The sequence below is a fragment of the Felis catus genome, chromosome C1 (assembly GCF_018350175.1).
Source record: "Felis catus isolate Fca126 chromosome C1, F.catus_Fca126_mat1.0, whole genome shotgun sequence".
Classification (NCBI taxonomy): Eukaryota; Metazoa; Chordata; class Mammalia; order Carnivora; family Felidae; genus Felis; species Felis catus.
In genome coordinates, this window is record NC_058375.1 from 126,698,325 (window position 1) to 126,714,469 (window position 16,145).

The 16,145-nt window shown below is 39.8% G+C and overlaps 1 protein-coding gene and 1 long non-coding RNA gene across 10 annotated transcripts in view; one reads left to right on the plus strand and one right to left on the minus strand.

The window, feature by feature from the left end:
- Positions 1-7,451: 7,451 nt before the first annotated feature.
- Positions 7,452-16,145, minus strand: part of ZRANB3 (zinc finger RANBP2-type containing 3) — a 304,924-nt gene continuing 296,230 nt past the window's right edge. For all 9 annotated transcript variants that reach the window (XM_045034812.1, XM_045034811.1, XM_045034815.1 and 6 more), the window contains 4 exons: positions 14,474-14,584; positions 12,988-13,390; positions 9,529-9,660; positions 7,452-7,767 (listed from right to left, as the gene is read on the minus strand). In XM_045034812.1, coding sequence (XP_044890747.1) covers positions 7,669-7,767; positions 9,529-9,660; positions 12,988-13,390; positions 14,474-14,584 — 745 coding nt within the window. In that variant the 3' untranslated portion in view covers positions 7,452-7,668. The remainder of the gene's footprint in view (positions 7,768-9,528; positions 9,661-12,987; positions 13,391-14,473; positions 14,585-16,145) is intronic.
- LOC123379346 lies at positions 7,763-14,604 on the plus strand. The gene is made up of 4 exons (XR_006583718.1): positions 7,763-9,508; positions 12,776-13,958; positions 14,127-14,284; positions 14,481-14,604. It is a non-coding gene; the product is annotated as an uncharacterized LOC123379346 (long non-coding RNA).

A 16,145-nucleotide genomic window follows, 5' to 3' on the forward strand; every position in this document is an offset into this window, starting at 1 on the left:
GAGACTCTTAAATTTAGAGAACAAACTGAGGGTTGAGGGAGGGTGGGAGGGGAAAATGAGTGATGGGCATTGAGGAGGGCACTTGTTGGGATGAGCACTGGGTGTTGTATGTAAGCAGTGAATCATGAAAATTTACTCCCGAAACCAAGAGCACACTATATACACTGTATGTTAACTAACTTGACAATAAATTATACTTAGGGAAAAAATATTTCTATGTAATCAGGGAAGCAGTTGGTCCTCCCAGACTTGAAGAATTACTCAGTGGAAGACTGGCAATGTGTTGCATTCTATTGCTTGTGCAGTGCCCAGGGTGGAAGCCTGCCAAGCTCTGTCTCTCTTATTTGTTTCAGTCCTGTGGAGCCCAGAAATACATCTCAAGTCCCCACCCTGAGCCAGCTCTAGATGTTCAAGGAGCATTGTCTGTGCAGAGTTCACTTTTTGGGTCTGGCCGGCTATAGGCCATGGTGGATAAGCATCAGACTGGGGAGAGCTTATCTACTGGATGTGGCAAGGCAGAGGCCACTATGGAGTTGTGTGGGGGTTGGAGGGCTGGGGTCTGGTGGGCTGGGGGCCCTAGTGGATGAACACTGTTGGGGTTGAGTCCACATGTCAGATCTCACAGGGTACAGGCACGGTGGATAAGCACTGGGCTGCATGTGATAGGGCAGGGCTGCAGGACATTGGGGGGGGGGGAGGTGGTGGCATGCAAGTGGCACTCATAAGGAAGATTAGGAGCACCAAAAATGGCACTGGCCAGCACAGGGCTAGCAAGGAAGGAGAGGAAATTAAAAAGGCACCTGCTAGCACCTCTCTCTGCAGAGATCTATACTTGACCCCTGCTCCTCTGGTATGCTCCCTAAGACTAGTAAATGACCTTCCCTCACACATAGCCCAGCTGCTTCTCAAACTACTGCCTCTGCATTAGGACTTGCAGCAAGTGAGTCTGTGTGTTAACCCTTCAGGAGCAGGATCTGTTTCCTACAGTCCTCTGGCTTACCTGGACATTAGCTCTGCTGGTTTTCTAAGGCATTTGTTTTGGTGGGTATTCTTTTCAGTGCAGGTCCCATGGGTTAGGTGCCTGATTTGGATGTCAAACCTCTTGCTCCTCAAAGAGAAGCTATGAATTTGTGATATCCCTCCCTCTTGTGGGTTGATGCACTGGCAGTGGGAGTCCTGGCAAGAGTCCTTCTCTGCTTTTCTTACCACTTCCTCTGTGGGTTTCTCTCTTTTTCCTGTCCTGTGTTGTAGAAGAGTTGTTCTGTGTCTTTAGGTCTTTTTCAGAGAGAATCATTCTATATGTATTTGTAACTTGGGTGGTCTGTGGGAGGAAGTGAGCCCAGGATTTTCCTATGATGCCATCTTGGAACCCCACCAAGATTTATGTCTTTTTAAAAACTGAATAATATTGATTGTAGATTGTAGGTATCTATACTTTCTTTATCCATTTGTCTGTCAACAGACACTTAGGTTGTTTCCATACCTTAACTATTGTGAATAAAGCTGCAATGAATAGGTACAGATATCTCTTTGAGATAGTGGTTTTATTTACTTTGGATATATACAGAGTAGTGTGGTTTTGGTCTCATATGGTAGTTCCATTATAAACTTCTTGAGGAACCAACCCATTTTCCATAGGTGCTGTACCAATTTACATTCCCAGTAGCAGTGCACAAGGGTTCCTTTTTCTCCACATCTTCTCCAACATTCTCTGTTGTCTTGATAATACCAGTCTGACCAGTGTGAGGTGATATGTCATTGTGGTTTTGATTTGCATTTCCTTGATGATTGGTAATATTGGTCATTTTAAGCATTCTTTGGAAAAATGTGCAGGTCCTTTGCCCATTTTTAAATTGGTTTTTTTTTATTTTATTTTTTTGCTCTTGAGTTGTAGGAGTTTCTTATATATTTTGGATATTAATCTTTTATTGGGTATGCTATTTGCACAATTTTTCTCTTCCTATAGGTTGTCTTTCCTCTCCTTTCTTTCTCCCCTCTTCTTTCTTTCTTTCTTTTTCTTTCTTTCTTTCTTTCTTTCTTTCTTTCTTTCTTTCTTTCTTTCTTTCTTTCTTTCTTTCTTTCTTTCTTTCCTTCTTTCTTTCTTTCTTTCTTTCTTTTCATTTCTTTTCCCTTTCTCTTTCTTTCTTTCTCTCTCCCTCTCTCTTTCATATTTATTTATTTTTGAAAGAGAGAGAGAGAGTGTGAGCAGGGGAGGGGCAGAGAGAGAAGGAGACAGAATCCAAAGCAGGCTCCAGGCTCTTAGCTGTCAGCATAGAGCCCAACATGGGGCTTGAACTCATAAGTGGTGAAATCATGACCTGAGCCGTAGTCACTTAACTGACTGAGCCAACCAGGCACCCCAAGTAGGTTGTCTTTTCATTTTGCCAGTGGTTTCCTTACTGTATAGAAACTTTAAAGTTTTTGTGGTCACACTTGGTTATTTTTGCTTTTGTTGCTATTGATGTCAAATGCAAAAGCTATCAAGAAGCTCACCCACTATTTTTCTGGAAGTATAGTTGATATATTAGTTTGAACTGTATAACAGTGATTCATCAGTTTAATACATTATATACTGTTCACCACAATAAGTGTAGTTCCCATCTTTCACCATACACAATTATTAATTATTGACAATATTCCCTGTGCTGTATTTTCCATCTCCATAACTTATTATTTTATAACTAGGAGTTTTTACCTCTTAATCCCTTCACCTATTTTGCCTATCCTTCTTCCTTAGGCAGCCATTAGTTCTCTGTTAAGAGTCTGTTTCTGGGTGTTTTTTTGTTTTGCTTTTTTAAGATTTCACATGTAAGTGAAAATATATGGTATTTATTTTCTCTGTCTGATTTATTTCACTTAGCATAATGCCCTCTAGGTCCATCCATATTGTTGGGAATGGCAAAATTTCATTCTTTTTAATGACTGAGTAATATTCCATTGTATATATACCACATCTTCTTTATCCTTTCATCCATTGATTGCTACCTGAGTTGCTTCCATATCTTAGCTATTGTAAATAATGCTGCAGTAAACATAGGGGTACATATATCTTTTCAAATTTGTGTTTTCATTTTCTTTGGGCAAACACCCAACACTAGAATCACTGAATCATGTTATTTCTATCTTTAATTTTCACAAAAACCTCCATACTGTTTTCCATAGTGCATGTTTAATTTGCCTTCCCACCAACAGTACATGAGAGTTCCTTTTTCTCCATATCCTGTGAACAGTTGTTATTTTGTGTCTTTTTGATACTAGTCATTCTGACTGATGTGAATTTTCTCATTGTGGTTTTGATTTGCATTTCCCTGATAATTAGTGATGAGCATCTTGTCATATGTATATCTTGCCATCTGTATATCGTCTTTGGGAAAATGTCTTTTCAAGCAATCTCATTTTTTAATTAGATTTTTATTAATTTTTTTGGTGTTGGGTTATAGTTGTTTATATATTTTGGATATTAACCTCTATATATTTGCAGATATCTCCTATTCCATAGGTTGCCTTTCAGCTTTGTTGATGGTTTACTTTGCTGTGCAGAGCTTTTATTTACATGTATTCCCAGTATTTTTTCTACTTTTGTTTCTCTTGCCTTAGGAGACAAATCTAGAAAAATGTTGCTATGGCTAATGTCAGAGAAATAACTGCTTGTGTTTTCTTAAAGGATTTTAGTGGTTTTAGATCTCTCATTTAGGTCTTTAATCCATTTTGAGTTTATTTTTGTGTATGGTGTAAGAAAGTGGTCCAGTTTCATTTTTTTGCATGCAGCTGTCCAGTTTCCCCAGCATCATTTATTAGAGAGACTGTCTTTTCCCCATTGTATATTCTTGCCTCCTTTGTTATAGATTAATTGACCATATATGTGTAGGTTTATTTCTAGGCTCTCTATTTTGTTCCATTGATCTGTGTGTCTATTTTTGTGCCAGTACCATATTGTTTTGATTACTAGAGCTCTGTAGCGTACTTTGAAATGTGGAATCGTGATACTTGCAGCATTCATCCACTCTTTTATCAAGTCTGATGAGCATCTTTTAACCATTACTTTGAACATCTTCCCAGATAGATTGCCATTTCATTTAATTTTTTTCCTCAACTTTGGTCTTATTCTGTTGTTCAGAAGATATTCCTCTGTCTCATTTTGTTTGACTTTCTGTGTTTGTTTCTATGAATTAGGCAAAACAGTTACGTCTCCCATTCTTGATGAATGGCCTTGTGTAAGAACATCCCTGGTGTAGACTGTGTATGCCTGGTGATTTTGGCTGGCTGGCTGGAGCTGTAGGGGGTGTGGTCTGGGAATTCCCTGGGCAATCTACACTGAGGCTACTCTGGTAAGATGATTGGAGTTGAAGCAGGCACAGAGCAGGGGTCCCTGGCTGCTCCAAAAAGGGGTGACTTGGTGGGACAGCTGGAACTGAAGTGGGCACGCACTAGGTGGTCCCAGGGCATTCTCTGCATGGGGTACCTTGGAAGGATGGTTCCAGCCATACTGGGTGTGGCCTAGGGCCCCAGGGCCCTAGGGTGTTCCCTGGTGAGTTGGCTGAAGCTAAAGCAGATAGAGACCTGGGGTGTCCTGGAGTGCTTTGTGCCTGTATTGCCTTGGTAAGTTGGCTGGAGCTGCAATGGGTACACCAAGGGAGTAACCTGATGTACACTGCACTGGGCTCACCTTGGCGGGACAGCTGAAGTCTGGGGTCTGGAGAACTAGCAGTTTCTTCAGTTTGTTGGATCCTCTGGGGTGGGTTCACTTATAGTCTAGTTGCCTTTTGAACTGCTGCTCTTTTTCCATGCCCCAGCATGGATGAATCTGTGCATGGGTCCTTCCGTGTTGTCCCTACCCAATGAAGTTTACATCAGGGTTGGGGTTCCTGTTGCTAACGTGTCTCTGTTTCTCCTGCTATTCTCTATGTGGTCTCTCTATCTTTTGTTGTACAAAAACTGTTTAATCAGTCCTCAGTTCTTCAGGAGGAAATATTCTATATGCAGGTACAGATTCAATGTGTCTGTGGGAGGAGGTCTTCCTAGCCACCATCTTGGAGCTAAATCATTTCTTTTTCCTTAGAGAGGTTTTATTGTCTTAGGTCTTACTTTCAAGTCTTTAATTGATTTTGAGTCGACTTGTGTGTATGGTATAAAGTGGGGGGGTCCAGTTTTCCCATCACCATTTATTGAAGAGACCCTCTTTTTTCCACCATATTTTCTTGGCTTGTTTGTTGCAAGTCAGTTGAATATCTCTGGATGAATTTATTTCTGGACTGTGCTCTTCCATTGATCTAGGGTTTGTTTTTATGGCAATACCATAATGTTTTGATTGCTACAGACTTGTTTGCAATCAGGAAGCCTGATGCCTCTGGCTTTTTTGTTCTTTCTCAAGGTTGCTTTGCCTATTTGGGGGTCTTTTGTGGTTCCATACAAATTTTAGAAAAAATTTTTCTATTTCTATGAAAGATGCCACTGGAATTTTGATAGGGACTGCACCACATCTATAGATTTCTTCTGGTAGTATGGACCTTTTTAGAATATAAATTCTTCTGGTCCAGGAATATGGAATATTTTTCCATTTGTATCTTTTCCAGTTTTTTCATCAGTCTGGTAGTTTTAGTGGACAGATCTTTCACCTCCTTAGTTAAATGTGTTCCTAAGTATTTTATTCTTTTTGATGTTCTTATAAGCATTTTTATTTGGTTGGGATTTAGAAATCTGCAAAGAGAGACCATCTTCATGGGTCATTTCATTTCAAACCGTCATACATTTGCTACATCTGAGAACTTTGTTCCTAGAACTGCCACCTCAGTTTAATCTAAAGAGCAAGCTCCACTGACATCTGACCTACTTAGACTTAAGTCTCACTTGCAAACACCCCATGCTGGAGGAAAAGCAGCCTGCCGGTTTCTCAGCTCTCAACCGTGAGGAATCCTAGGTTACCCTGGCAATGAGGCAGAAAACTGCAAAGAGCCTGACCAGCAAAGCAGAAAGGAGGCAAAAGAAAGCCCGACCCAATTTATAAAATAAACGCTATTTGATCTCATTCAATGAAATAGTTATAAACTTAATAACAACTCTGGAAGGATAATTCATGATTGTATAGTCTTTCTAAAAACAAGTCCTCTACATTCGTAAAACACCAGCTACTAATTAAAGCGGTAAAGTGCTCAAATAAATGAAGTTTAAAAATATAAATAAATGAAGTTTACATCCAAACAGTATGTACAAATGGGCCTTTCAAGAATATATTCTTCTTTGGACCTGGATTTTGTATAGTTCTAACTCTTTCATGGTTTTGACATTTTGCAGGATTGTAGCCTGGTTTTATTTTTGTTATCATGCTTTTATTTTTGAATATCAATTACATGTTAATATTACCATTGTATTTTTTTATTAAAAAACATTTTTAATGTTTATTTTTGAGAGAGAGCGCATGAGTGGGGAAGGGGCAGAGAGAGAAGGAGATACAGAATCTGAAGCAGACTCCAGGCTCTAAGCTGTCAGCACAGAGGCTGATGCGGGGCTCAAACCTGAGAACTGTGAGATCGTGACCATGAGCTGGTCAGACATTTAACTGAGTCACCTAGGTGCCCCACCATAGTATTTTTTTAAAGTTCATTTATTAGAGAGAGAGAGAGAGAGAGATGAAGCATGTGCATGTGAGTGGGGGAGGGGCAGACAGAGAGAAAGAATCCCAAGCAGGCTCTGCACTGCCAGCGAGGAGCCTGACATGGAACCCACGAAACCCGAGATCATGACCTGAGCCACAGTCAAGAGCCCGATGCTTTACCGACTGAGCCACCCACTGTATTTTTGAAACTTATATCTCCATCTGATCATGCTTTCGAATGAAGTGTTTTATCCTCATTCCTTTTAAAAGAGGTACCATGAATATACTTTTAATAAGATAGGATTTTAAAAACAAAATGATAACCAGGAGACAAAGGGTGCTTTGATAGTAAGCCTAGTTTTATGCATTAATTTAAACTTCATTTTTCAGTTTAAGTGGAATTTTACATTTTATGTTTTCAAGTTTTTAAATGTTTTTAAAAATTACCTCATTTGTCTACCAACACCATAGGTCCAATTAACTTTTTCTCAGAAGCATCTTTTCAATAAAGACAATTAGCTAAGAAATACAACAAACAGGGCAACACTCCAAATGTGTACCCCAAGCCCATTTTGGAGGCAGTAGTGAATAAGGGTCTCTCTTGCATGCTAACCAGGATGCTCATGCTTGACCCAGAATTCCTGAATGATCTGCCTCTGAAATTTCCCTTACAGTTTCCCAATGTTCCATTTATACACACAGCAGTTCGGAGCCAACACTAATCCAGCAGCATTTTTCAAGTAATTGAGAGTATATTTTTCAAATACAATCTAGACACAATACCATGATTAAAGTACTGTAGGGGGAAATGAAAGCTTAACAAAACCTTCCTGAAACATAATTGAGAGTCTGCATGAAATCAAGGCCACAGAAATATTTATTATTGTATCTCAGTTTGTGTTAAGTACTTTCAGAAGGTAGCGAACACTAAAAGCATATAATATGAAAAGGAAAGTTGAATTCTTGAGTTTTGCTCTGAAAAATTTCACTCTTTAAATGAGAAACATGACAAAACTTTTCGTGTTAAATTCCTCCACATGCAAACCATTTGTCATCCATTGAAAAATTTTTCTACTTCATTTCTTTACCAAAAATCTTGTGATATCTGATCCATGCTTTGATGCTAGAGATTGTCTTCTCCCCTGGCTTCTTTCCTTAGCTTGTCTGGCAGTTCTCTAAAAGTTAAAAAATATACAAGTGTACACTTGTTAGGAAAAAAGTACTGGCCTCAGAAACTCAAAAATTCTTTGCATTTCGTTATTCTGGAAGAATCTACATTATCAACACACGCACTAGCAGAGGACCGCAGTAGCTCTGGTACGTGCCCCAAGGTCCTGGGTTCACTTAGGATCAGATGCTTTACTCCCCATTGAGACTGTGAATACCTCATTTGGGGACTACAGGAGGCCCTGGTTCTCCTCACCCAAGGGAGACCATCTAGAAGGCATCCTATAGTTTCTCACAGTGCAGTCATTCAAGGCCTGTTTCCTATTCTATGGGCTCAGAAGCCACTCCCAACCCCAAGCCAGTGCAGAAAAACAAAATGACGTAGATCAGAACTAGATTCTCCTGCTATTCCCACAAATAAAATTTTTCACAAGAATCTAAAAAAAGTGATCGCATAACTCTTGAATGAGCTAATAATTTTCACCGCTGAGAAGTAAATCCGATGACTTTTCCCCCAGTTGAAGCTCACGTATGTGTGAAGTTATCCAGGTGGAAGGGGTGGGGAGAGAAGAAAGGGTTAAGAGATGAAAATAAAACAACCCTGCTTACAAGATCCTATTTATGTAAAAATTACATTTGTGAAGGAATGGAGGAATCTAAAATATTAAAAGAAAGCTAAGAAAGTGCTTATACATTATGAACACTGGCAAAGGATCTGAACAGTTTTCAGGAGTGTAAATACAATTGATCAGCATTTTTAAAAACATCAGTGTCTTTGGTCCACAAGACCATTCTTTTCCCACCACGTACGCTCCGACGAGTGCAGTTACGTGAGCATTGCCTCCACCAACAGGGCGGGAGGAGCATAACGGAGCACTGTCCTTTGGAAAACAGCTTGGAAATAAATTCCTACTGTCTCAGAAATATCCAAACACTGGACTCAGTGATTTTACATTTCAGAATCTATCTGAAGGAACAACCTCAAAATGTAAAGAACAGTGTGTAAACAGAAGAATGAACTTCCAAGTTCACCAGTATGGGCACAGCTAAATCGTGTTCAGTAGACATGTACCCAACAGAGTGATGTTAGCCTTTTTGGAGGACAGACATTATGAATGCTCATCACGGATGTGGGCAAATGCTTAAATCTTGCCATAACTAGAAAAAAAGTTGGATACAAAGTTGCATGTGGAATGTATGCTTCCAAGAAAATTTTAATCAGATCCTTTTGCTAGACTGCCTGTTAAAAATTCATCCTAGTTATTAAATACAACTGTTATATTTTTCCCTCCTGTTTTAAGCAACAGGTAATTGCTCAGAGAGGTGCCTAGGTGAACAGGTTTTACACTTGGGCCAGGAGTATAATGTTTGCATGTTGAGCTGGGTTGGCCCTAGAGATAATTTATTAATGTTCTCTGACATTTCGGGACATCCTTAGCTGCGAATGCAAATATATGTTGCTGCCCCAATTCACCAAACTTTTGGTTGATGGTCTGGGTCTCTTAGAGACTGTGTTATATTTATTTTCTTCTAGGCAGTGGTGACAATTTTCTGTCCTAGAATGAATTACAAGGGAAGAAGCTTCTATCTGTGACAGAGAACCTACATAGGTCTCAAGAGGAAACTCAGGTGATGAAAGGGATAAGTGCATCTCGGGTCCCAGACAAGGGATACAGATTCCTCCATATGACCTTCCACAGGACTGTATACCCGATTCTCCATTTGATGTTCCAGGATGAAGTCAAACAGGTGTGCAGAGCTTCACCTACCTCTTTGTGACAGACTGTGCAGAGGGTCTGCAGGTTGTCCAGGGAGCACTGTCCTCCGCCACCGGACACGGGCTTGATGTGGTCCACCTGCCAGAAATGCCCTTCTCCTGGGTTTCTTATCATTTCATTAAGCTACAATGAGAACAGAAGATCAGCACTTTTCAACACACACTGTGGGAACGGTTGGTTTTGCCTTGTGCAATCATGTTTACACAGCAAAATCACAGCGAAAAATACATTAGGATGGCTTTTTATAGCTTTTATTGTGAATAGGAAAAAGCCTCTAGGTTAGCAATTTGAAAGCAATAAAATACATTTCTGAAAAAGTTCTTTTTCCCTTACCTAACCCATTTTGAAAAAATTACAAACAAGTATAAAATACCACAACTCCTGACAGATTGGGAAAAATTACTTGCTTCTGCACCTTTGAGCTAGTTTATATAGTCAATAAAACAAAACTGTGAAAAGAATAAGGACACATTGGAAATCAAAAACTTCTGAATATTATTGAGTCACATAATCTTTAATCACTGACCAAAGTTCATTTGTTCCTGTCATAGTGAGAGTTTAATATTAATGGCTATCACCCGGAACCTTTTTGCCATTCATCTGGGAACTTCTAAAAATTAACATGGACTGGGACAAAGTTTCTACAACAGACCTCTATCACTTGCATATCTGGAATAAACTAAGATGTCCACTTAAAGCAGCAGTATTTAGGCCAACTCACACATACACACTTTATATATTATTGGTGATGACCTACATTAAGATGTATTTTAACATTCTACCTGAGGTAGGAAAACCAGCTCACAGAATTGTAGTTTTTTAAATATGATAAAGATGAATGCAAAGATTGTTTTTATTTCCATGGTTTTGGACAAGGACAACATTAAAATCAGCTTCATGCTACCGGCCCTGGGAACCTATGTCTCAAGTACTTTTAAGGAAGCTTGTCTGACATGTGGAGGCAGAGGAACACTGACCCCCAGTGCCCAGCCCAAAAGGAGCCCCAAGAGGCAGCAAGCAGGAGCAGTAACCTCCGTCTAGCAGAGGCCGGCACCGTTAGAAGCAGTTAGACATGGCCATCTTGTGCATCAAGCAAATGACTCATTCTTAGGAAAAAAATCCATTTTGTCTGCTCTTTGTAACCAATTCTTTTACTCTGAATAGTCTCTCTTCTGACGGACTCTTGAATCCAGATGTGGTTCTGTATTCCTCCTAGTAATGCCCTGGCAAACAAATCACTTGGAGTCAGTCTTCAACATCCTAGGCTGAACTCTTAAACAATCACTCCCTCTCTGACTGGCCCTCCCCAGTATGAACCCTATGGTGCTGCTGCGCCTGGGAGCACTTTTGTTTTAGAAGTAGACTATGTTACTTCCACAGTCCCGGACAGGCTGTTTTCAAGATGTCCTGAGTCTTCTCATTGTGTGTCTTCTGGAAGCCTCCACTCTGAGGCAGCAGACAGTGACTGCAGTCTGGCTGACACCCCTGGGGTGGGTGCAGTGTGTACCTCACCAATTAGAAAAAAGGATATTTCAGGAACTCTGGGTATCATGAAGGAAGTAATTCCCTAGCTCTCAAAGTCATGGTAATTCATTTTTGCAGAAATGCTTAATTAATTAATTCTGTCATAATTTGGTGATACAAAATAAATAAAAATGTGTGATTTGACCAACTGGCAGAAATTTATCCAATATTTTAGTGGGCACAGAATGGCTCAGGAGTGATTTTTTAAAATTAAGCACACTACAGAATTACACATTTTGCTCTAGTTTGAAACTTAGGGCTGATTAGATCACATTAGAAACCAGCTGAGATTTGGAAATAAAAGTGAATATTGATGACTGTTTTCTAAGAATATTTTTTTCATAAACTGTTCTGCTAAAATTACATTTTACAGTGGAATAAACATAAATGTTTTCTTCTCATTGTAATGAACTATATTTTGGGGGCTATCTGTTTGCCCCTGGTCATTCAATACTAACATCATGAAAAGTGACAATCAGACCATAGGTACTTCTCCATGGAATGTATCCTCTGTTAAGATCTCTCCCCAGTATAATTTAATCAGAATCTAATTAAGCTGCTATATCTTATAACTATAATTCTGGAATCAGGGGGATAGAGAAACATGTCAAATAATACCATGAGGATACAGGAAGACAAACCCATAATGTAGGAAATCCTACAGGCAAATGATCCAGTTTCTTGAACAATCAATGGTATAAAAATGGGATGGGGTGATATAGATTAAATGGAGCATAAGAGGCATAATGAACAAATACAATGTGTGGGTCATATTTTGATCCTAATTTGAACAAAGCAACTGCAAAAAGACATTTTTGAGACAATCTGGGAAACCAATCGGACTTAAAATGAAGGAATCATAACTGTTGGTGTAATAATGGGTAGTGGGGTATGGGAATTTTTAAAATTTATGTATGAATTTATTGAGAGTATGAGCAGGGAAGAGGCAGGAGGGGGCAGCGGTGGGGGGGTGGTGGTGGAGAGAGACAGAGACAGAGACAGAGACAGAGAGAGAGAGAGAGAGAGAGAGAATGAATGAATGAATCCCAAGCAGGCTCCATGCTCAGCACAAAACCCGATGTGGGGCTTGGTCCCACGACCCCGGGACCATAACCTGAGCTGAAATCAAGAGTCAGACACTCAACCGACTGAGCACCCAGGTACCCAGGTATGAGATTATATTTAAGACAGAAAGAAAGGAGGAGGGAGGGAGAAAGTCTTTGTGGCAGATACATAATGAAAGGATTTAAAGAGGAAATGAGGGGCACCAGGCTAGCTCAGTCAGTAGAGCATGTGACTTGATCTCAGGGTCATGAGTTCAAGCCTCACGATGGACACAGAGATCACTTAAAAAAAAAAAATAAAAGAGGAAATGAAATGTTGTCTGGAATTTGTTGTCCAGGAGACTCTCTCTGCCCCTCCCCTGCTCATGCTTTCTCTCTCTGTCTCAAAAATAAATATAAACATTAAAAAAAAATTTAAAAGGGGGGAGCGCCTGGGTGGCTCAGTTGGTTGAGCGTCGGACTTCGGCTCAGGTCATGATCCCACAGTTTGTGGGTTCGAGCCCCACGTCAGGCTCTGTGCTGACAGCTCAAAGCCTGGAGCCTGCTTCAGATTCTGTGTGTCTCTCTCTGCCCCTCCCCTGCTCATGCTCTGTCTCTGTCTCAAAAATAAACACAAACATTAAAAAAAATTTTTTTTTTAATAATTCCAGGAGAAAAAAAGAACTGAGGTGAGGGACAGATGAAGGCAAAATGTTGATAACTGTTCAAGGTGGGTAATGGGTATACGGATTGATTATTCTCTCTACTTTTGCATGCGTATTTTCAAAAGCTGCTGTATTATAAAGTTGAAAAAAAGAAAATGAATCAATATTCATCACTCAATACAATGCTGCCTTTTCTCTGCCAAAGGATTATAATTTACCTGTTCTAATGGGAGCTTTGAGATCCAGGTAATATCCAGTAGAGTCTTCCTCTGACTTTTGGGAGCATCTCTCAGATGTAGAAAGAGTTCTTGTGCATTTAGGTTACAGAGCTGACACACACCGTGTTCAATTTCAAATACTTTGGCTCGCAGGTAATTGTTATTAGATCGAATCCAAAACTCTTCCTGACACTTCAGAGAGCAAAACCGTGACTCCCAAGCGTTCACTTTGCACTCTTGCTTAGTTTGGCAGGTGGGTTGCTGACAGTGAAGGCAAAGCGGATTTCCTGCATTATCCACAGCTTGCAGATAGCCTTTGGATATAGAAGGCTTCACAGCGAGATCAGCTTGGGCTATGCAGGGATTTAGAAATGGGACAGAGACTCCATCATCAAGGAACTTTCTGGAAGTGAACAAAACATTGACTAAGTAATGAACACGTACACTCGTCTAAATAGTCACTACTTCATGTAACAGCCTTTAAAGTTTCAATACTGATAACCAGTAAATGTAGGACTCATGGATTCTGTGACTGAGTGTGGAAATGAAACAGCCATAGTCAGCACTCGATGCTCCATGCCAAATGAAGGAAAGAATGATGTGTTAAAAAAATTCATTTGAATATAAATATGCTGCCTCTCTTGGGAGTTTATATATCTTCAAGTTAAACAACCAGACTTTGAAACATCTGGAGAAGTTGGAAAATGAGAAGTTAAAAATGCTTCTTCAATCTGGGAAAGGACGGGCTAATGTAAAACCCCACTTGGAGTTGGGGCTACTGTACTCTACATGTGTTGGGCCACACACCTCACTAGGACACAGAGACCATTATGAAGGCTTCCACGACACTCTCGGGGAGCCCCTGTGGGCCTACCGGAAACAGTCACATCCGTAAAGTGACAGAGCCAAGAAGCTAATGGTGTTGACAGGAACTGTCAACATTAGACTTGCTAAATATGTGCCTCCTCCAGGTAAACTCTTATTTGATTTGATTCAAAGTTAGAAATGACACAGGACATGCACTCAATTTATTAATTATAATTTTTAAAAATTTGTTAAGATAAAAGGAAAAGGTACATTACTCAATTATGCTGAAAAGTCCTACATGGAATTACAACAGCTGCTTGCCTTTTTTTCAGGACTGTTTGTTAGAAGTGTTAAAAGAAAAACTCTTTGTGATAGAAAAAGCTCATGACTGGGAAGCGGAGCCCAGATTAGACCTTGGGCCTCCTAGCATCTAATGGCTTTGGGCAGGTCACTTGGTCCACCTGGTCTCAGGATCCTTCTAATTTCTAAGGTGAGGACATCCTATTCCTCATAGGGTTGTTACGAGGGTGGAGGAGCTACCTGTTGTGAAATATTGGGAAATCTTTTTCTAACTGGTAAGGTGGCCACATCAGGGTAAAGTATTATTACAAATATGCATACAGACATTTAAAGGAGTACACACGGTACTATTATGTCCTATTAGTCAATGAAACCTTACTTTGTAGAAGGGTCCTGTGGCCTGGACTCCTTTGTGATCAGACGAACATGGCCCCCATCATTCTTGACCTTGTCCAGTGAGGCTACAGCAACATCTTCTTTGCTGATGTATCTAAAACAATTACATGGTGAGTAGATTTCCTCTCTCTTCTGAGTTTCTCTATTTCATGATCACATTACTCTTTGTAAAAGCAATAGGAGAGAAAGCAAGATGGGGTTTTTATTGTGCTAATACTAAAATTAGGGCATAGAATTTTCTATCCTAACATTGGTCTCCACGTGTGGGAAAGACACCTCTGTTCCAAATTAGTTTCTTAAGATTTATTTTTCTAAGACATTCAGAGTCACTCAATATCCTTTGGACCAATCCTCACTTAGGGGATAAGAGGAGTGGGTGTAGGAATAAGAAGTGATCAAATACATGCACAACTGACATCCTTGAGTAAATACCTTGTTGAGCTGTGTGGATAATCTCTCACTGCATTTTTACCTCCCTTTTGGCCTTTTCTTCAAGGTCCCTCAAATCACCTCAATCATTTATAATGGTGTATCAGCATACTCGGGTAAAGAGATTTTCTTTTTAGTTAACCAGGTTCAATAACAACTTCTATAATCCCAAGGTTGTTTCCATTATTGTCAGCCATACAGAGTTTATGGAATCTTCCACTGAAATAAAGCCACTCTTGATGTGGGATTCAGAACCTTATTACACAACACTATCAATACCACACAATGGTTTAGGGACTGGAAGTAAAGAGGAAAGTTATTCCAATTAAAGGTGACGGGGGAATTTAAGTAGGTAAAATGCAATTACCCAATTAATTCCTTCTAATTAGCATGGCCCACTTTCTCTGGTAGTTTACACTTTTGTAGCTTTTTTTTCCTTTTTAATTAGTTTGAACATGAATTTCTTCATATTTCCAAGTACTTCCTAGTTTGCTAACTTGACAATAAAAGTTAAATCACAATGGAATGGCGCAATATTAGGTAAAATCTTAGAAATTTGCTTTTATGTTAAAGTAGATTTAAAAATCAACAGATTTTCTTGTTTTTATAAGCTATTAATGTTTTGACTAGATGATACCTGCACATATATCAAAACTCAAAAGGCATGCAATGGTGCTTATGGTGAAGAGTAAGTTTACCTTCCAGTCCCATCTCCTCCCCCAAAGCTATCTCCGTGACCAATTTCTTTTGGAGAGATTTTTTTTTTTCTGCGCATAGGTTATACCTTTTATGATCTCTGTATTTTTATTGACATATAACTCACATACCATAAAAGTTACCATTTTAAAGTGTACAATTCAGTTCATTTTAGTATACTTACAAGGTTGTCCAACCAGCACCACTAATTCCAGAACATTTCATCACCCCCAGAAGAAACCTGTACTCATTAGCAGTCCTCATTATGCTTTTTACTTTTATTTTTATTTTTTTTTAATTTTTTTTTCAACGTTTATTTATTTTTGGGACAGAGAGAGACAGAGCATGAACGGGGGAGGGGCAGAGAGAGAGGGAGACACAGAATCGGAAACAGGCTCCAGGCTCTGAGCCATCAGCCCAGAGCCCGACGCGGGGCTCGAACTCACGGACCGCGAGATCGTGACCTGGCTGAAGTCGGACGCTTAACCGACTGCGCCACCCGGGCGCCCCAATGCTTTTTACTTTTAAAA